Genomic DNA, 22,204 nt, shown 5'->3' with positions numbered 1-22,204 from the left:
TTTGTTTACCGTATATGCATCAGCTATGCTTTCTTCAGGTTATTAATTAAGATACATTCAAATTGTATATTCTTATTGGATCATTCCTAATTAAAAAAATGTCTAATTTGTAAGTGGTGGTGGATTTATTTCTCCAATGTGTTGCTGAGCATGATGAAAGTCTATTTCTTGTTACAGGTAGGTAGGCGTGTTGGTCTGAGTCGAAGCAAAATAAAAAAAAATCCTTCAGTAGCACCTTAAAGACCAACTAAGTTTTTATTTTTGTATGAGCTTTTGTGTGCATGCACACTTCTTCAGATACCTATTTCTTGTTGCTCTTTTATCATCCAATCTTTATATAGTGTTAGACCACAGGACCCATGGATTTATTTAACTCAGATCAGAACGAACTGAAGCTACAGTTGACTAGGCTGCGAAGAACGTTTTCCTAAATTTATCCCAAAATTTCCATGTTCCATCCCTAAAAGTAGGGATGGGCACATATGTCCAACTGCATCCTGTCCCTTTCCCCACATGGGGATGGATTTTTAGGATGATTCCAGAAAAACAAAGAGACACAGAAATAAAATATGTATTTTTAAGAATTATGAAGGTACAACAGCACTACTTATGAGGTGGCCCAGGGAATGCGGCTACTCTCTTTTATTTTGTTCATTAACAGTGTAAACATGCTTTTAAAATGCTGCAGGAAGAAGCCACATGTTGCTTTGTACAATGGTACAAACTTTATCTTGGACCACCTAGTTAGCAGAAGCTTGGAAAGAATCTATTGCCCAATGTGGGGCTTGTACTCACAGCTCTGAGATTAAGAGTCTAATGCTCCACCGAATGCACATTTAAATCTGATATGGCCACACACACCCTTCTAATTTTGCCCTCTTCATTGCAGCAAAGCTAAATCTCATTTTCTTCCATTCCTGCAATGGGGAATGTAGGCTTGTGTGTCTTGCACAGCTTCCTGGAGCACATGACCAGCACTCCACATGACACCTGCCTGGAGCCTCTCCGCATAATGTCCAATCTGCCAGAAGCCTAAAATAAAGGAGGTGTGGATCGTGCCCATGTGTTTCAGTTCATGCATGGAAACCTCACTGAAACTGTAGCACAATGGGTGGACATAAAGCAGGTCTGCGAGGTGGGAAAGGTAGGTGTCTGAAGACAGAAAGGCACAATCCTGCTCTTCAGAGTGGTGTAGATTCCATGTACCTTCAGATACACAGGGCAGCTTCTGTCCCTTTCACAGAGGGTCCATACTTTAGAAGAAGCATTTTAACATTAGCCAGGACAATTCTTCTGTGCCAAGCACCACTATTTCCACGTCTGCCATTTTGTGAGAAATATTCTTTCAAACTCTCCATTGAAATGAAATCTTTATTACGGCCAAAGGCCCACAATATAATCTTATGCAACACAATGTACAAAAACACTGGGCAAGACAGGATAAAATAAAGCAAGAGTAAATAAAGTTTAAAAAGGACTTAAAAATTCAATACATATAAACAGATATAATTTGCAATAATTCCTTGGATAAAATAGATGGAACAGTACATTTGTTTCGACAAGTTTCCGCTATAAATCGGGTAATAGAACAGATTTTCAGTAATCATGAAGTAAACCATTTTTCCTTTTGTATGAGAGAACTGTAACCAAATATCTTGCTACTAGCAGTGTTCTGCTAGGGTCGCTGTCTTGTAGCAAATATGTTAACTGAGACTCCAAGTTCTCAGTCAAACTTTCTGTTATTAAGGGAAGTAGAAATCTGGTCCGGGAGTCCGTGTGCAAGGGACAACAGAATAATATATGATGGAGAGATTCTATAGTTTTGTTATCACATGCACATAATGCTGAAATTTGTCCTTTAGTAAACCTATTGCCCATAACGTTGGATGGAAAAACGTTAAATCTTGCTTTAGTAAAAGCAAATCTGTGGGCCGCAACAGATAAAGATGACAAATAAGATGGAATCTGCGGTGTAAGCCGTATACCAAGATTCAGCGGTGAGCATGTACCACTTCCCATTATGACATTTTGTTGGAGATCAAACTCATCTAGTTTTTGCGTAAGTGTTCTTTTGGCCGAGGCGAGATCTAGTTTCAATAGGTCCGATGGAGACAGTCCATAGGACACGATTTTTGTATGTATCTTCTCTGCCCATGGGCTAGCGAATTTGTCTCGCCAGAGACATTGGATAAGATAGAGTTTTGAAAGTCTGTGTCGCAAGGACAACCAATAACAAAAAATACGCCTCCATAGGGCGTTTTCTAGAGAAGGGATTTTTAATTCTAAGCGAATGGCTGAATTGCTCACACACTGGGGCAGTTTTAACAGACGTCTCAGAAATTGATTTTGGACTATCTCCAAGGACATCAGGTTTACAGAGGCCCCCCATAACGGGGCAGCATAGGCCATTGTCGCGATCACTTTAGCATTATATACCTTTAAGGCTGATGGGACATGAAGAGCTCCGTCAGAAAAGAAAAAGCGCAACAGTGCGAACGAAAGAGCTTTGGCCTTATTTAGGGTATATGCGAGATGTGCCTTCCAGCCCATGTTGTACTGGAAGTAGACACCCAGATATTGAAATTTGTGAACCTGTTCAATGGGTTTCCCCTCCAGTTCCCACTTATAGGTTTTCCGACTTCTTGAAAAAATTAAAACCTTTGATTTGGCTTGATTTATAGTAAGGAAATTTGATTTACAATATGAAGCAAAAATTTTAAGGGCCCTCCTAAGTCCGACTCTCGAGAAAGAGAGAATCACGGCATCATCCGCGTATAACAGCAATGGACATCTATAATTTGCCAGGCGGGGGGCGTGGATGACTAGTTGGGATTCGGCTAAGGGTGCCCTCATGTCACTGATAAATAAATTAAACAGGAAAGGGGCTAAAATACACCCCTGTCTGGCTCCTCTATTGATAGATACAGGATTTGTAAGGTCACCAGCAGGAGTGATCCTCACCCTGGCAGCCGACCCTTCATGGAGTTGAATCATCAGCCACAGTAGCCTTCCATCTATGCCCCAGCGTGCCAGTTTTTCCCATAATAACCTTCTAGGTATACTATCAAACGCGGCCTTTAGATCTATGAAGGCCGCACAAAGCTGGCCTCGCGTTGGGAATGAATATTTCCGAGCTAAATGATACAGAACTATTGCATGGTCCGTAGTTGAATGATTTGGTCTAAATCCAGCTTGTTCAGGGCCAATCAGCTGGTTTTCATCGGACCATTGAACAAGTCTGGTTAAAAGAAAACGTGCATATATTTTCCCAATAATTGACAAAAGACTGATATTTCTGTAGTTCCCCGGATCGTCTGGGGAACCTTTTTTATAGATTGGGACTATGATGGCATCCTTCCACGTTTTTGGTACGAGACCAGTGGCATTTATAGCATCGAAAATAACAGCAAGAATTTTTGCCCACCAGGCAGGGTGAAGTTTTATGGCCTCCGCTGGGACCAGATCGGGCCCGGGGGCTTTACCAGTTTTTAGTTTGGAGATTAAGTCTAAAATTTCATCCGGTTCAGTATTTGGCCAGATGGGTAGGTGCTTGATTAAATCATCAGAAGAATGAGTAGAAGGTTCTGTCAACGAAAAATATTTCTTTAGAAATAATTCCCAAACCGGGGCAGGGATAACTGTCAAAGGGTACTTCTTTGATCTTCTATTAACCAGATGCCAGAATTCCCGTGAACTTTGAGATCGGGAGGCAGCAATTAGCGCCTGCCATCGATTTTTTTGCCACTCATATTTGGCAATTTTCTGTACCTGCTTATATGCAGTTTTTGCTTGCTGATAATTCGGAGGCAATACTAAAGCACCAGATGATTTGTAATCATTATAAATGGCACAAAGGTAAGATCTAGCCTGCTTACATTGTAGATTAAACCAAGGAGCACCAGCCTTAAAATGAATCCGATTTACCCGATGTGCTGGTACTGTAAAAAAGGACGTAAAATCTTCCATGAATGAGGAAAATAAATTCAAAGTATTGTTATATTCAGATGAGTCTAACGTGGGAACGATATCAATTTGAACTATTTCTTTTTGGAAGAATTCCATATATTTTTGGGCCTGGACTACGGACCATTTTATTCCTCTCACTTGGGCGACAGCATTTATTCCCAAATGTGTGGGATGCATAGTCTCAACCGGCTGCCAATCCAAGGAGAGTTTGGCAACCAAGGGGAGGTGGTCACTTAGCTGAACATTTTCTATTTTAAAATAAAGAAAATTTGAGAATAAATCCCTAGAGACTATTAAATAATCGAGAACACTGTTTGAGATTGTACTCAAATGGGTGAATTCGCCAGGAATATCAGGGGGACAATTACCATTTAAAATAATTAGGTTTAGACGGATTATTAGTTGATACAGAAGAACACCCGCTTTGTTCACTCTATCATCTTTCGATAGTCTCTGTGCAAGGGGAAATAGGTCCAGGTTTTGGTGGCCAGAGGGAACCCACCACTTGTCCTTGGTTAGAGCCTCCCAATTTGCACCTGTACGAGCATTAAAGTCACCACCCAATACTGAGGGGACGTTCGGGTACTTGGTGTAACAGGAAGATAAATGATCCTCGAGGGTTTCCCATTTAAGATGGAGATCTGACAGTTGGCCCCCAGGGGGGAAGTAAACATTTGTAATCAGTAACTCAAATTTTCCTCCTGAAATCAAGCCTGTGATAGCGTAGGGAGGAAATGATTTTACAAGCGTGAGTTTTGCCTGTAGTTTGAGGGAGATGGCTATCGTCAGGCCCCCTCTAGAACGTCCACCTTTGGGAGAGGGGCATGCTGGAAGTGAAATAAGATCGTAACCATTTATCTCAATCGCCTCCTCTTCCCAGGTTTCTTGTAGGAGGATTATCTGAAATGAGTTTATAAATTTCAAGAAGTCAGGATCGAATTTCTTCCCCCTCCATCCTGCGATGTTCCAACATAAAAATAGCATAGGGGGGGTATTTAGGTTGGTTATTTGATAGTCAATTCAGGTGGGGAAGGGGCTCTGAGTTGAGGGGAATTTCAGCCCCAAAAAAATCTGTAATTTTTCTTTGGGAGGGTAGCGACCGAGCAGAACATCCTAGCAGAATAGATTTGTTGGGATGATTTAGCTGCGAGGTTGGTACGCTCGTTCCACTAGAGGTAACTCCTTGGCCTGGAATAATCAGCTTTTCAGAAAAAGTTGATAGATGTAAAGGGGCATTACTCAGGGGAGTGAAGAAAGGGTCAGCAGAGGTAGTACCACTAACTGGAATTTCCTTTGGAGGTTGGATAATTTTATTTATATGGCCCATCGGATCTTCAATCAAATCCTCCCTAAAATCTTGTAATATAGTAGTAGGATCATCCCGTGTTTGTTGGGGTGACCGAGTTCCCCTTGGTGGACCAGATATTGAAAGAGAGCTCCTTTGAATGTTCATTTGTAGGTTAGATGTTATTTTATCTGATGTAGAAGAAGGTTCAAGATCCGGCATAGAAGAATGCGTCGAAGGATAATTTGGATCATGTCGGTGGGTAGGGACATCCTCCATCACTGGGATCTCCAGAGAAAGTGGGTCAAGATTTATTTGTAAGGGTGGTGGAGAAGCCTCTCGCAGGACAGTGTTCATTTCAGGCATCGCCTGCATCACTGGAGCTTGCCGAGCAACCATAGATTTAGGTATTGGGCTAAATTGAAGGAGGTCATCTGTTTCCAACAGACACGTTGCAACCAGATTATTTTGGTTCTTAATTTTATTATGTACTTGCAGAAATTGTGATTTGAGCATATCAAGTCTCTGTATTGTTTCTGCTTGCTCTTTCAGCGGGAGGTCACCAAAGGAGATGATAAGCGCATTTTCATCCAGGGATGTTTGCAGATTATCAGGATCAGGCCCCTCAGATGTTCGGAGAGGGGGTAGATTTGACTGGGAAGATTGGGTGTCAATCTCATTTCTTGATATGATAGGGCATTCTGCTCTTGGAGGAGTATTTCCGGCAACTCTGCATAATAGAGGTTTAATCGTGTTGTCCACAAACACCCTCGTAGGGATGATGTTAATTGTAGCTAAAGTCTTTTTCCGACGCACTATTTCAAAAGGAATCTCTGAGGAATGAAAGGCTAGTATCACTTTAAGGAGGCCATCTCGGTGTAAGAGAGGAAGCACCGCATGTAGGTCAATTTGTTGGTGCTTGATCTTTAAAATTTTGCTTAAACAATCCTTTGCCCCTTCTAAATTTAGCCATTTTCTTGTTCCATTCCAAATAGAAAGGCAGATTTTCTTTGGATGCAGGACTAACACTTGTTTATTTAATTGGTTATTTGAACAATATTTATGCTTCCTCCTGTTTTCAACTTTGGGGGGTTGGTCAACTGGAGGCTTTCTTTCATAGGGTAGACTTTGTAATGGATTGGGTTCAGGGTTCCCAACTTTCTGCATGAGGTTAGATACTTGTAAGGATATTGCATCCATTTTTTAAAAAATACAATGAAGAGTCCTGATAATCAAATGCAACTGCTCACTTCTGAGGCATTCCGCTGGGTCTGGCATTGCTTCCTCGGCCAAAAGGGTCTGCTTGATTTTTGGTGTACTCATTTGGACTCTTGATTGAGAGAAAGAGCACTGTGCCTTCAGAGTATGGGATGTTTCAAGGTCTTCCAGAGGGAGAAAGCGGTTGTAGGTTTCTACTTCAGCCTGAGAATTTGCCTGGCCACTCCCTCCTTTGCCCCTTTGCAGGTCTGTTCTCTTTAACTTTGGCTTAGGGAGGGGCAAAGGCTCTTCCTTCTCCCTCAAACGCTTGCTGCAGCCCATGATCGACCCAAATTTAAAATGAGTTTATTAAAATTTAAATTTAAAATAAGTTCATTAAAAAAAAAAAACCCAGGGGGGTGACGGGGGCTCAGAGAAAGGGAGCAAACTTTGCTGCAACCACCGCAGCTTCTCCTCCTCACCTCCGCATAGACTTGCTTACCGGCAGGTCGCAGTCTCGCAGCTCCAACAACTCTGTTCGGCACGCCAGCTCACCATAAAATGAGGTAGTAACGAAGGGGGATCTTGCTGGGGTTAGGCACAGGGAATGTCTTATCCAGGCTTTAAACAAGCCCACAGAACGTCCTCCTGCCAAGCCTTTTCTCCAGCTTTTGCTCTCACCTCTCCCCGATTAGAGCAGCAGCATTCTCCGCTCTCTGGCAACCTTGGCCGGCCGGCTGATAAGAGCGAGACAGGGAGCAGGCTGGAGCTGGGCCAAAGCTCTCAGAGCGTTGTTATAGCAGGGAACCGGCAGCAAATGTAAAGTGCTTCAAAGTCTTTGAAATCTTTAAAGTTGTTTCCAGGAGGTAGAGTTGGCATCCAGAGGGTCAATTAAGTTAAAAATGTAAAAGATTAAAAAAAGGTCCGAAGAGCACCGATAAGCACGTCTTACCTCAGCGCCATCTTCAAACTCTCCAGGAATAAACGTTACATACCAGCGAGGCTCTACATCTGCTTCCTACCCCATAGTCACTGCTGCTGCTCTTGCACAGTGTGGATATTGAATCCCTGAGGAGGACCCACTGCTAATCAAATGAAAAGCCACATCACACCGGCTTCATTCCGTCATCCCTAACACTTGAGATGGGGTTAGCTCATGAGGCGAGGGGAGAGGAGAGCCCAAATAAAGACTCACACACAAGTCATAAACAAATTACTTTGTAAATTGATGCACTACTTACAGCCTTCATATATATCCGTAGGTATGTGGACTGCTGCATTCTGGTAGGATGTTTGCCGACGAAAGATGGGATCTTCCTCAAACACCGGTTTGATTCTCTGACTACCAGTTTCACTCTCGTTTCTTCCAGACTTTTCCAGAAAAAAAGGAGGGAAATATTAAAGCATACTGCAAACATTATTCGCACAAATACATGGAGCGGTCCAAGGGTTGGCCTACACAAGCATCTCATTAGCATCAGTTAGGATCATAGACTTGTGGAACTGTAGAGTTGGGACCATGAGGCTCAGCTAGTCTAAGACCCGCTCAATGTGTCACTTCAGGGAGGAATACAATTTTTGAATGTTTTCCTGCGTAAAAAGATCCTTGCAAGTTGATTTTGCAACTAGATTTCTATGAGTATGCCATTTTTAAATGTAAGCGTTCAAAATGTGATTGGCCAGCTGAACCTGCAAAGTGGCACCATCTATTCCAGCAGTGAAAGAGCAAAGAAGCAGAGTTCACTGCTGCGACAGGCCAGCTCCATAATGCATGCATCCTCTCCCCTCATCTGTCACTGGGAGGCAGCCATTTTATCAGGTTGCCTCAGTGGGAGAAATAGGAAACAGGGCTCATTGTAGCCACTTTGCTGGCGGCCCAGCTCCACCAGCCACATCCTGCCTCTGAACTATGCTGGTTGGTCAATAATAGGGACAACTGTCTAGAAATTTGTGTCTGAGTTTTGAGTTTTACTTTCCTCTTCCCTCCTAGCCCCTCTTTCCTTTTGTGTTGTATATTTGTTTGTTTATTTATCTGCATGTAAGCCTGGGGGCAGGGAGCACCTTGTTTTGATTTCATGTAAGACATTCTAGGAGCCTTTTTCAGAGGCTGAAGAATGGGGTACTAATGCTATAAATAAATAAATAAATAAATAAATAAATAATGCAACCGTACTCCAAACCAGCTGGCTTCATTCTGTTGCATGTGTAGAACTGTGCATCTTTGTTCTGCACATATACTACAGAAAGAAGCCAACAAGGCTGAAGAAAAACCCATCACTGTTCTCTGCTCACAATGCTGCTACAAATTGAGAACTGTGCAATAGTGAACAGACAATCACGGAAATAATAACCAAATACAAAATGCACAAAAAACTGTGAAGAACTATGAAAAATATGAAATATATTATAACAAAGATATAACCGAAAATAACATGAGCTAACAAAAATCACTTAAATGGCTATAGCCTATGGCATACATTCCAAATATAGTCAACTCTTAAAGTGGAAAAGTTCACTTTGAAATCCTATGTAGTGTTAGGTGATTGTACAATGAATGCTCATGGATATGATGTTTAAAGCAAAGTTCCTCAGTTGTTGTCAGGGTTGTTACGACTGCTCCTGAGTAACAACTTTCCACATGCTTGTCTTTCAAAAGTCTTTATTAGTGCACATTATTTACAGTGTAAAGAGCTGCTGGTTTCATGTCTCCTCATTCCGAATCAGAATCCGGCACTGCCCCTTTTCGTGACTTTGACCAACATAAAAGCCTCGGGACAGTGAATCTCCTCCCCTTTCTCCTCCTCCTCAATACCAGTGTCGGGGGGAAGGGTCTACGGTCTGCCTTCTGCCTGTCCCCCCCTTCCCGCCTCTCTCTCTTCCTGCCTGTGGAGCAGGGGCTCTCCAATGCTGCCAGAGCCCTGGCACTCCTTCTCCGTCTCCTGACTCACCCCTTCAGACCCCGCGCTTTCATGACTGCTTGGAGACGGGCTGCTACTGATGAGAGGGGGGGTTCTCTATAATCCCTCCCCCTTACAGTTGTCCTCGTCTGTCTGACGGGTTGCCGAAGTGAAGAATGTTAGAGTTGCTGGAGCTTTTTAGCTATGGTTTAAGTTTCTTATTCTTTATCTCTATTGATACCGGTAGAGTCCATTCCTTTGAAGAAACTGGAGTCCAACCAGTGAAACGGGAAGACTTCTAGCTAGCAACCCATCGGACAGACGAGGACAACTGAGGAACTTTGCTTCAAACATCATATCCATGAGCATTCATTGTTAGCTCATGTCATTTTCGGTTATATTTTTTGTAAGGGGGAGAGATTACAGAGAACCTCCCCCTCTCATCAGGAGCAGTTCGTCCCCAAGCAGCCATGAAAGTGCGGGGTCTGAAGGGGCTAGTCAGGAAGCGGAGAGAGAGAGCCAGGTCTCCGGCAGCATGGGAGAGCCCCTGCTCCACAGGCGGGAAGAGAGAGAGACGGCAAGGGGGGGAGGGAAAAGACGGAGCGCAGACCCTTTCCCCCGGCACCGGAATTGAGGAGGAGGAGAAAGGGGAGGAGATTCACTGTCCCGAGACTGCTATGTTGGTCCAAGTCGCAGTTGGTCCAAGTGCCGGATTCTGAGACGGAGTAAGCGGACATGAAACCGACAGCTCACCACACTGTAAATAACGTGCACCAATAAAGACTCTTTTAAAGACAAGTATGTGGAAAGTCGTTACTCAAGAGTAGCCGTAACAACCTCTGACATTTTTGTTATAATATTTTTCATATTTTTCATAGTTCTTCACAGTTTTTGTGCATTTTTTATTTAGTTACCAATTGAGAACTGGCAGGATGTGGAGAAGTGACGCAGATCGAATGAGTGAGACGGCCTGTGTGGAAGAGCATATCTGAGAAGTGGTCCAGGCTTTCTACAATCTCAGGAATGCACCACCTTGGTCTCTGAATAGATGGTGCCATACCCTCCAACATTTCTCTGATGAAAATAGGGACCTCCCATTCCATAACAATAATTTTACTATTTATCTTACTGGGTTGCCCCAGCCACTCTGGGCAGCTTCCAACATATATAAAAGCTTAATAAAACATTTTAAAAAGAAAACCTTCCCTACACAGGATTGCCTTCAGATGGCTTGGGGGTCAGATAACTCCATACCCTCCAACATTTCTCCAATGAAAATAGGGACATCCTAAGGAGAAGTGTGACATTCTGGGATTAAATCAGAAACTGGGACAGCTTTTCTAAATCAGGGACATCCCTGGAAAATAGGGACACTTGAAAGGTCTGTGGTGCCTTCTTTTTAGACATTAAAATAAATGTCTAGGTTGAGGCAAAGCCTGCTGCTGCTGCAATGGTGCAACCTATAGGATATTGAAAGTGCAGTCAAACCAACAATTCATGTTTTGCTAGACAGGCGCACATGAGAGGAGCTGAAGCTCACAGAGTTTTCCTGCAAGTTTGCTGGAGAGGATTCTGTGCGAGACACTCCCACTGTTGAAGTGAGATGCTGTGTCACACATGCATCCCTTTGATAAATATCCTTTTAAAAACACCCCAAAATAAATTGTTTCCCCAATATAAATACCAACAGTAACACTACCTATGTTCCCATTAAACTATGCAAAGAACAATACTTAAAACTATCAACTTATATTTCCCTTTGTGTAGTATCCAAAAGGAAAGCAGCCATCTACCAACCGTAACATGCCCTTCTTTGTCTTTTATAAAATAACAACTAAGGAACATTTCTTAGCATTTGGCCTACCATATTTGGTTGATTAATATGGACCACATTTTAGAGCACGAATGGGGAACATATGGTCCATTTAGATCAGGGGTCCCCTGACTATGGCCCGGGGGCCACATACGGCCCCGATGCTCTTTTATGCGGCCCCCGGGGACCCCCGCTGCCCGCTCTTACCGGCACGGCACGGCTGCCAACTACCGACCTGGAAAAGTGACGGAAATAGCTTGTGCGCTCGCGCGTCATTTCCGGTGCACTTCCGGGTCGGAGGAGGCTTGCGCACAAGCTATTTCTGGCGCTTTCCAGGTCGGGAGTGTGCCAGAAATAGCGTTTGCGCATGGCCATGCACAGCCGCGCACTCCCAAGCCCCCCCCCCGCACGCGCTCCCCCACCCTCCGGCCCACCACGCAATCGGCGCGGCGGGCATCCAGCCCAAAGCCGGGTAAGTTTGAGGACCCCTGATTTAGATATTTGTTGGATTCTGATTCCCATCAGCCCCAGCCACATGATGGGATTTGTAGTCCCAAAACAGCTGGAGGGCCACAGGAACCCCACCCCTGCTTTAGGGCCATTTCACCCATTGTATGTATATACTTAATATAATATTAAACAACCCACTGTCATAATATCCACATCTCCATTGTATCCACCACTGTTCTTTCATAAGACACACAAAACAATTCATGGGACCTTTCTTTCTGTGGCTGGGCTTTACCTTCCTACCTAGATCGCACTGTCTGAAATGTGCAGCATGTAAGCAAATTTGATATTCTGCTAGGATGCAGAATATCAGAAAGATTTTCATTGGCATGCAAACCTGGGTTGTGCTTTTGACAAATATTTCAGACAGCTGACATCTCCAATATCATTTTAGTGTATGCTTCTGGAGTGGCACAATGCTACTCACCTGCGCATGGGAGTGGGTTTTGTCATTGTCAACTATGGTGAAGAAAAGCACTATACACTAACATACCCTCCAACATTTCTCTGATGAAAATAGGGACATCCTAAGGAAAAGCGGGACATTCCAGGATCAAATCAGAAACCGGAATGGCTTCTGTAAATCCGGGACTGTCCCTGGAAAATAGGGACACTTGGGAGGTCTGCATTGATGATACTTCAGCACATCAGCAACTGCACACACACACACACACACACACAGATCTCTGGAACACAGGCAGTGAAAAGTATTTCCAAGTCCTTCTTCAGTTCCTATAGTTTTCCTGTTGCTTTCCCTCACCTGTAAATAAGGTATATTTAAGTATATTAAAACTACAGCTAGGATAATCAGTGGTATATATTTGTGAGATATAATGGAGTTTGCTCCATCCACTTCTCAAACAAACAAACAATCAAACAATCAAACAGTGAGAGTAGTGGTGCTCTCAGCAAGAAATGGTGCTGATTACTCCGAGCTGTACATATTTTCCAGTCTTTATTTACATACTAGCTGGCCTGCCACACGTTGCTGTGGCTTTTTGTGTTAAATGGACCTTTTTATGTTAAATGGATCTTCAGAGCCTCCCTTCAGAGTCCCCTCACCTTCAGATTCCCCCTTCATTTTGAACACAATCATCCCCCCTAATATGTGTGTCCTGTAAAATTTTGCCCTGTCCCAACCCTGACTCCCCTACCCATGCCTGTTCTGTTAAATCCCCCCACCCCACCCCTTATCTTTTATCCTACCCAAAGGCAAGGGCCTGTAAAAGGCACATATTCAGTTGGTTGTGGCCTGTGGCCTAGTCAGTTCTCCCGGCTGGGCAATGTTGCGGCCTAGTCAGTTCTCCCGGCTGGGCAATGGTGCAGTCTAGTCAGTTGGCTGGGCAATGTTGGGCCTTGTTGCTGCAAAAGGCCTGTTTTCAGTTGGTTGCCATGGAATTTTGTGATGTCACCGGTTGTCTGCAGCCAATGGAGACGCTGATTCTCCATTCTATTTCCCAGCACACATGGAAAACCAAAGGATATTATGTCTGTTCCCTTGTTGTCCAGTGGAGGGCACTATGGTTGTTGTTGGTTTTTTTAGAAAATTCCATTTTTACCTGCCAAAGGTTTGGCATGTGTGGAATCTAAGGTTATGTTGGCACTCGCGTATTGGTACTGGACGCTGTGTCCAAATTTGAACACAATCGGTCAAGCGGTTTCCGAGAAAAGTGGAAAGTCCCAAACATGGACCCTTTACATTTTTGTATATATAGATGTACAAAAGCAGTAGACATCATTCAGCCATCCGTACTGTCGGACTCAGATCCAGGAAGTAACTTTTGGCGGCTTTCCCCCCCCCCCCCAACATAAAAGCTTAGGGAGCCCTAATCTCCACCTCTGCATTCTACGTTTCAATTCCCACCTCTTCCTAGCTGATGGGACCTGCGTAGCCCCCCTCCCCTGTTCCCGAGCTGGCGGAGCAGTGCTGGGGCTCTGGCTCAGCATCAGCGTGCCGTTTCACTCCGTGGCTGCTTCCGCCACCCCCTCCCCTTCTCCTCCTGCCATTTCCTGTCCTTCTCCTCCCAGCTGTTCCTGCCCAGACTCCTCCTCCCTCTCTCCCCGTGCCACAAACACATTATTTTGTGCAACAATAAAACCAATAAAAATGGTAACAGAAAACAATAAGCACAACTCAACTGTATGAAGTACACACATCCAATAAATGAAATAAGCTTCTACCTTTACCATGTGGTTAATAAAAATCACTAAAATCACACAGTAAAAAATATTACTCACGTAGTGTAATAATTATTTTGACTTCAGGAAACCTCATGAGAATGCTTACAATAATATACCTATCACACAATAATGGCTCTAAAATTATTATTCTTACCAAAAGCCTAAACTATATTTGCTACATTTTCCATATCTCCACAAACCTTTTCATTTTTTAAAAAGCAACACACCCAAAACAATGAAGCTCATATATTGTAAATGAAAGTAATCCAAGGCAGCTCTGAATACAATTAAAACCTATCTCCAACCAATTTCTCTCCTGAGGTAGGAGCTGAAATGCAATCAATAATCACACAGGAAAATCCCACAGGAGACAGGGCCTGAAGATTAATTTTCCATCTATTCAAACTTGGCCTTCGCTTATTGAATTACATTGTTACCTACCACTGACAGTCAGCAAAATTTCTCTCTCTTTTCTGAAATAAATCTCCTGACCAATTTGTCCCTGCCTTGGGTTTCAGATAGCATCCATTTCTTTTCAGTTTGCATTTTGGGGCATTACCTTAAAGACCTATGACCCTCAGTTCAGTTAACCAGAAGGATGTCAGGGTACATCTTAAAGGCTAACCTACAGAAGGAGCTCTGGTTTTGTAAGCAAATGGGCAGGCTAACTCCTCACCGTGGGTCAAATAGTGTGAGCTGGGGGAGAGGGCTGTGCCAAAATTGAACGGATGAGCCTGGGCTAAAGAGCTCTATGTAACCATGAAGCCCTGGTTTTCCTTCTTTCTTTGAAACCATATGCACTGAAAATATAAATGTACAATCTGATCTAAATAAACCTTTTAAAATGGGGGTTTTATAATTTAAAAAATGTATAACAAACGTTAGAGGACAAAGCCAAATAACCCACTGTCCCTCCCCTCCCTTTCTCATTCTTATTGCAAGAAGATAGATAGATAGATAGAGTGGTACCTCTACTTATGAATGTTTCTACTTACGAATGGAGCTCCGTCCGCCATCTTGGATGCGGTTTAGATAGGATTTTTTCTACTTACGAATTTTTTCTCCCAATGCATTCCTATGGGATTCGACTTACAATTTTTTTCTACTTACAGATGTGCGTTCAGAACACATTAAATTCGTAAGTAGAGGTACCACTGTAGATAGAGAGTGGTACCTCTGGTTAAGAGCTTAATTTGTTCCGGAGGTCCGTTCTTAACCTGAAACTGTTCTTAACCTGAGGTACCACTTGAGCTAATGGGGTCTCCCACTGCTGCCGCGCCGCCGGAGCACGATTTCTGTTCTCATCCTGAAGCAAAGTTCTTAACCTGAGGTACTATTTCTGGGTTAGCTTAACCTGAAGCATTTGTAACCCGGGGTACCACTGTAGAGAGATAGAAACCCCCCCCCAATAAATTAATTAATGGAAGGATTTTGATTGGAGGTCAGTGGGAAAGTACAGGCTAAGATTCCTTTCCAAGCCAAGGCCTCATCTGGAATAGAGGTAGTAACATGACAAAAGGGGTTGGGGGCCCATCTGAGACCCTGGGCAGACAAAGGTTGCCATGGTGAGAGGATGTGGGTTCGAAATGACAGAAATAGAGAGTATTTAGGAAGGTGTGCTGGGAAGAAGAAGGGGAAAGAAAAAACTGGGGTCCATCTTGGGCAGGCTGCCTGTAGGACTGCAGGGCTGCACTGCTGTGGGAGACAAGCCCCTCTCTTGAAGCAATCAAGCTTTAAGATCTGGACTCCCTCCATGCAGACTGAATGTGTAAATAGGTAAACAAGTCATATTTCTTAAAGCTACAACAGTCTCTGCCGTGTCTCAATTCTCCAAAGGAGCACAGGTCCTGGATGAATGCCTAGAACCCACTGGGATATTGCAGAGAGTGTGGAGGGCACCCTTTCCAAAATGACAGCAGCAATTAGAAATATCCCCAAACAAAGTTGTAAAAAGGAATGGAAATACGTTGAGGACTATTTGAAGAAAGAAGGGATAATTATCGATTTGGTGATTTGTTTAGACTGAAGGATATGCAGGGAAATATAGAGAATATGTGTAAATAGCAACTTAGATGAAGTAAGATAAAAGAAATTAAGTAAAGGAAAGCGGTACGCAAACAATAGGAAGTATTTTTTTTCTATTTTTTCCAATTTAAACCTTGTATCAAGGTTATTACTTTCCTTTTTTTCTTTTTTTCTTTATTGCATTATTATTTGTATTATATATTATTTGGATTGTATTATTCGCTTTTTTTGATTAATGTCTTTGTTTCTATTTTCTATTTCTGTTTGCCTTTATTGATGCTGGATTATTTTTATGTATTTAACTCTTTTTCTCTTTTCTTTTTTGTTCTGATGTAATATTTTAAGGAATTGAAATAAACTTTGTTTAAAAAGAGAGGGGGGGGATGGCACCCAACTTATGTAACAATACACATCTCCCGACAGAAGTATTTACCGTGTTTCTCATATTTTAAGGCATCCCTAAAAAATAAGGCATGGCAGGATTTTCATGACCTGGCGAAATATAAGGCATACCCCGAAAATAAGACGTAGCAGTACCGGGTTGTGGTGGGAGCAGGTCTGTGCAAAATACGGTACCGTAAGAAGAAAAGGAAGATGCCTCCTCGGAACTGGATGCCGCTGCCACGTGAAGCTCCGTCCGAGTGGGAGCCAGCAAGAGCTGCAGCACGCACAGCAAGAGCTGCAGCAGGAGCCTCAGTGCGAAGCCCGGCTACGGTAGAGTCTCAGCGCGCGGCGCCGGGACCCTACTAGACCCGCAGCTCAAGCCGCGCAAAGCCCGGCAGCCGGCAGGAGCCGCGGCGGGCAAAGAACAAAGGATCGGGACCCTGCTAAGCAAAGCCCCGGCAGCCGGCAGGAGCCTTAGCGGGCAGCGCGCGAAGCCCGGGAGCTGGCTGGAGCCGCAGCTCAAAGCGCGCTCCTGATAAGCCCCGGCAGCCGGCAGGAGCCTTAGCGCGCAGCACGCGAAGCCCGGGAGCTGGCTGGAGCCGCAGCTCAAAGCGCGCTCCTGATAAGCCCCGGCAACCGGCAGGAGCCTTAGCGTGCAGCGCGCGAAGCCCGGGAGCTGGCTGGAGCCGCAGCTCAAAGCGCACTATCGGTAAGCCCCAGCAGCCAGCAGGAGCCTTAGCGGGCAGCGCGCGAAGCCCGGGAGCTGGCTGGAGCCGCAGCTCAAAGCGCACTATCGGTAAGCCCCAGCAGCCAGCAGGAGCCTTAGCGGGCAGCGCGCGAAGCCCGGGAGCTGGCTGGAGCCGCAGCTCAAAGCGCGCTCCTGATAAGCCCCGGCAGCCGGCAGGAGCCTTAGCGTGCAGCGCGCGAAGCCCGGGAGCTGGCTGGAGCTGCAGCTCAATAAGACATCCCTTGAAAATAAGCCATGTTGTGTTTTTTTGAGAAAAAAATAAATATAAGACATGACTTATAATATGAGAAACACGGTATATACTGTACACATAAATCATTATTGAGGCCTTAAGAAATATATCTGGATTAATTTGTTTAAACGATATGTGAAGCCACTTCATTAGTATTGGCCTAACAACTTGCATACATACCAAGTTATTGCTCTGTGGAGTACTTCTATTCAGCCAGTTCTTATTTTGTGATTCTCCATTACATCCCCCTCAACCAGGTTTTCTACCCCCCCCCCAATAGTCAGTCACTGTTTCATGGCCACTAGGCTATTTGGGGGGTTCCCCCACTTTGGGTATCTTGTTCCTACAAACCTGCCGATAATCCTTCTAGTAAGTGCATGGTGCAGTTCTAACTCTCCAAGATTTCACACTCAGCCCTAAACTACAGAAGCAGAGGAAATGATAGCATGGTAAGAAGCTGAGATTTTAACTGATCTCACTATACTTTTAATTATTTTATGGAGTAGAGTCCAAACTATTTAGACAACAGGGCAAATTCGTCACATGTGTAAATACTATTGACAGATCACTTATTAGAATTCCACTCATTCTGGAAGATACAAGATACAGATTTAAAATAACCCTGTTTCTTTTGAATTCACACTAGAGGTAAACTTTCACCAAGTGAAGTGTAAAGAAATCTTCAGGGAAAAGTCAGTGTAAAGGTGCTGAATGAAGAAAACTCAGAACTTTCAGTGGCACCTGATTTTGCATGACCTACATTGCTTTCTACATACAATAAGGTGCCTAGAGAATACTGAAGGCACCTCTGAAAATGAAAATCTGGCATTAATTTGGCATTATACTCCATCCATCTGACGGGGGTGCCTCAGGCACTCTGAGTGGCTTCCAACAAAATATGTAAACATATATAAAACATTAAGTCATAGATAGGATTTGTTATATCTTTTATGATCTCCCCTGCATAATTTCCCCCATTATAAACAAAAAGAAATCAAAATATTCAATGCTTTGGGTTCTGGTGACAATGCAGTGGGATCAAAGTAATGATATCAGATGAGATGGCAGGTCCCAATTAACTTTTTAATTACGACTTGTCAGTTTCTACTTTAATAAAATTGCAGATCGCAAAAAAAACACAAAGTAGCGATTCTGTTAAAACTCAAGTATAAAGCAAGATGTTGGTATGGCAAAAGGGAGAAATACTTTAAAGCTGAAGACAATCCTAGCAAGTTATCAGGGTCACAATCGGAGCCGAAGCATGAAAGGAATGGTTCAACTCTCCTGCTGAAAGGGCAGCTCTGTAAAGTATTTTGTAAGAGTTGAAAGAAGTCTGCATGCACACGAAAGCTCATACCAATGACAAACTTAGTTGGTATCTAAGGTGCTGCTGGAAGGAATAGATAGTAAAGCGTAACTTGCTGAAAGAGACGCATTTTAAAACAAATAATGAAAACTGACACTACTCAGATTAAAACAGTCCCCATAAAACGAAATGCCTTTTTACATGGGAAAAAGTATAACAATGGACAAAATCCTAAAATTAGCAGAAACTCCAGGATTACAACTCTCAATAACAGAGGCAAGGCAAACCCATTTGCAGAGGGACAAGTGGAAGGCATAATAGCAGAACTGACCTTTCATAGCTGCATGGGCAAAAATGTTTCTGCATTTAAACTGCAGGTTACTTAATATTCACTTCTGAGTTGGAAGGACTTCAAGTGGCCTTGAATAACATCAGTAAAAGAAATGCATAATTAAGGCTAGTGTATTGGCTAGAGATGTGACTGATACCTTGTCTGTAGATTTATTTATGACAGTAGAGGATATAATGAGATATAGCAGTACAGCAGGAAAGGTTTAAAGCCAAAGAACTAACGGAAGAGAAAGGAATGAATATGTTAGAGATCTCAGAAGTAAACTAATGATTCAATGCTGCACAAATTACCTGGAACTGTGATTGAATTCAGCAGTACTTCTGAGTAACCATCTACGGGAGTTAAGCTACCTTTGTGTCTCTCCCAGACTCATCCCACCCATCTTGCCTTATCACACTATCTACCCATGATGACTATCAGAAGCCAATTTTGATAAACGGGTCTTGCTGGAAGACGTCTAGATTGGCCAATATCCAGGGAACTGAAATTGCAGCTCTGACAGGTAGCTACCAAGAACTACTTCTGTGTTTTCTTGCAGTGTTTGCTTTGTATGCAGCAGGCAAATTTGTTTCAGTTTGTAATGCTGGCGTAGAACCTATTTTAGCTAGAGTTCATCACATAAGTAGCATGAGAAAGGCTCAGTGGTTATGTAAACCTTGTGTATGAAAATGCTCCAAAACGCTCACAATGACCCAGGGCTCAAGACTGGAGCTTCTGTTAATATGGCCGGCACCTGTTCTTCTATGTCCTTGTTCTTTTGGGTGGAGATTCTATTCTTGCTATTCTGTGTTAATTGGATTATGTGCCACTTAACCTTGCCAAATCTGACAAAGTTAGGACTTGCCTAGAGCTGAAGAGCCATGCAGTAGCAATGGCATGTGGCCCTTGTCCGAAATCCATTTAACATGAGCTAAGAGCAATGCTCTTGCAGCAGAGTTTAAAATACTGGCATTCTAGTCCAAAGATGATGGACTAGAAAGGACAAAATATGCTACCTGTGTCATTGCTAGCAGGCAGTTGAAAGGTTTGGGACCATAGCCTAGGACTGAGGAAAGGGTCCATGGACCCTACGTTCTAGTGCAGGGAAGAAAGAGAATGAAAAAGCCTATTTCTTCTAAAAAAAACCCTTCACTGAAAGCACCACAATGAAACACAATTTCAGTTAAATTAATTTACCAGAGAAACAATTACAGTGTACTGCTTCTTGCCACTTCCACTCAAGTTTTTTTGATATAAATGAGAGTGCTCTCAAAGGGAAGATGTATTCTATTAAAATGATGAATCACTAGCTTCAGGGTTGAATGTTGATTTTTAGCATGGCATAAACACAGCCTTCAAAGGGAACGCTTCTGGGACCAAACTAATACAGGCTTGCCTTCAAGTAAGGATTCTTTGTATTATAATTTATAAACCCCTTAAATCTTTGTAGGATACAAGTGGTGTTATCCTTAAGACTGAAAATTAAGGGTTTTTTTGTTTTTTGTTTTTTGCTCAGGAGAAGAAGAGTTCTTGGGCAAAGATACATATTCATGCATAGATTTGAATAATGGGATTAGGGCACGATGGTCGGTTTAGTCATCATGCATTGCAATTCAAATACAGCTTAGGATGTAAACACCTGCTCCTTCATACCTTGATATCATTTATAATTTCGCCGGTAACAGCCGATTTACCAACCACTGATTAGAAATCAAGCTTCACTGTAAGTGGGACGACCGTATACGCCACTCAGTGACATGTTTGATGGGCGCAGAAGATGCTCATTTCTCAGTGAATGATACTGTAAAGACTAGCTTTGCAAGTGGCCAGTGTCAATCATTCACTCAGTGCCAGTTCATCTGCTTCTCTTTGAGGGGGGTGACATTGATTCATGATTACAGGTAGGTAGCCGTGTTGGTCTGGGTCGAAGTAAAATAAAAAAAATTCCTTCAGTAGCACCTTAAAGACCAACTAAGTTTTTATTTTGGTATGAGCTTTCGTGTGCATGCACACTTCTTCAGAAGTGATTCATGATGGCATCCCAAATGCATTGTGGGGAAATGCAAGCTGAAATTTCAGCCAGGAAAAATGAAGCTTGCTATAATGCTACCTGATGTTTTAGTAAGTAGTTTGAAAGATAGGAGGGTAGTTCATTGGTGCAGGTTATTTTTCCAGCATAAATACATGATACTCCAGCTGTTCTAATATAGTGAAGGAAACTATGAGATCTGGCACACTGACCAAGGAAAACTTCAGCCCTTCAATTGTACTCCAGGTTTCTCTAACAAATGAAGTGAGAGGGTCTGGTGGTGTTCCTACAATGCACTACTTAGAGAGGCTCGCCTGGCACCTTCTTTATGGCCATTTGCTGAAGCTCTTCCTACTCTCCAAGACCTTTCACTTACAACAGGGGTCCCCAAACTAAGGCCCAGGGGCCAGATGCGGCCCAAATGCCTTCTAAATCCGGCCCGCGGACGGTCTGGGAATCAGCATGTTTTTACATGAGTAGAATGTGTCATTTTATTTAAAATGCATCTCTGGGTTATTTGTGGGGCCTGCCTGGTGTTTTTACATAAGTAGAATGTGTCCTTTTATTTAAAATGCATCTCTGGGTTATTTGTGGGGCATAGGAATTCGTTCATATTTTTTTTTCAAAATATAGTCCGGCCCCCCACAAGGTCTGAGGGACAGTGGACCGGCCCCCTGCTGAAAAAGTTTGCTGACCCCTGACTTACAATCTATGGATGTTTCAGGGTCTGCACTCAATGAGAACTTGGTGCTTTGTGCCGTTTTTAGTTGCTGAGATTTCTGCTTTCTGCTTTCTGTTTTGTTTTTTGCTTGAAGGGTTTTTACTGTAAATTGTATTTTTTATTTATTAAAATTGTCAAGAGAACTTTGTTGAATGGGTGTTATATAAATTTAATAAACAAATAAATACTCTCTCATTCTTTTAAGCTGCTGGATTTTCTGATTGCATAACTAGTTTAAGATTTCAGCTGCCAACGTGGACTTCTGGAAACATCTGACAAGTGACTTTTGCAAACAGGATGTTGGTCTACATTCATCCACGGTCTGAGCCTGCAGGGACCTTCTTATTTATTTAAAGTGTTGACATCTTGTTCTTCAGCAGAAAACTCTCACAGAACAGCTCATGGAAAACCAATACAAATTTAAAAATAAATCCTCCTCGCAGGCTTACAGTCTAAACGAAATGACACAAAAGGAAAAATGGATGATGAGGGGAGATGACGAAAAGTAAACTGAGGCACCAACACTTAAAGATACATACTAGTTCTTCTGATGGTCAGCTGGCATGGAAGCTTGTCCTC

The 22,204-nt window shown here is 43.1% G+C and overlaps 1 protein-coding gene across 7 annotated transcripts in view; it reads right to left on the bottom strand.

Moving 5' to 3' along the window:
- The window catches only part of CACNA2D1 (calcium voltage-gated channel auxiliary subunit alpha2delta 1), a 407,398-nt gene that overhangs the window by 163,469 nt on the left and 221,725 nt on the right, over positions 1–22,204 (bottom strand). For all 7 annotated transcript variants that reach the window (XM_088651901.1, XM_035127294.3, XM_088651903.1 and 4 more), the window contains one exon: positions 7,690–7,819. In XM_088651901.1, coding sequence (XP_088508027.1) covers positions 7,690–7,819 — 130 coding nt within the window. The remainder of the gene's footprint in view (positions 1–7,689; positions 7,820–22,204) is intronic.

This window comes from Zootoca vivipara, chromosome 9, assembly GCF_965207765.1.
Source record: "Zootoca vivipara chromosome 9, rZooViv2.hap1.1, whole genome shotgun sequence".
In the NCBI taxonomy this organism is placed as follows: Eukaryota; Metazoa; Chordata; class Lepidosauria; order Squamata; family Lacertidae; genus Zootoca; species Zootoca vivipara.
This window is presented reverse-complemented; position numbering and strand designations above follow the sequence as displayed.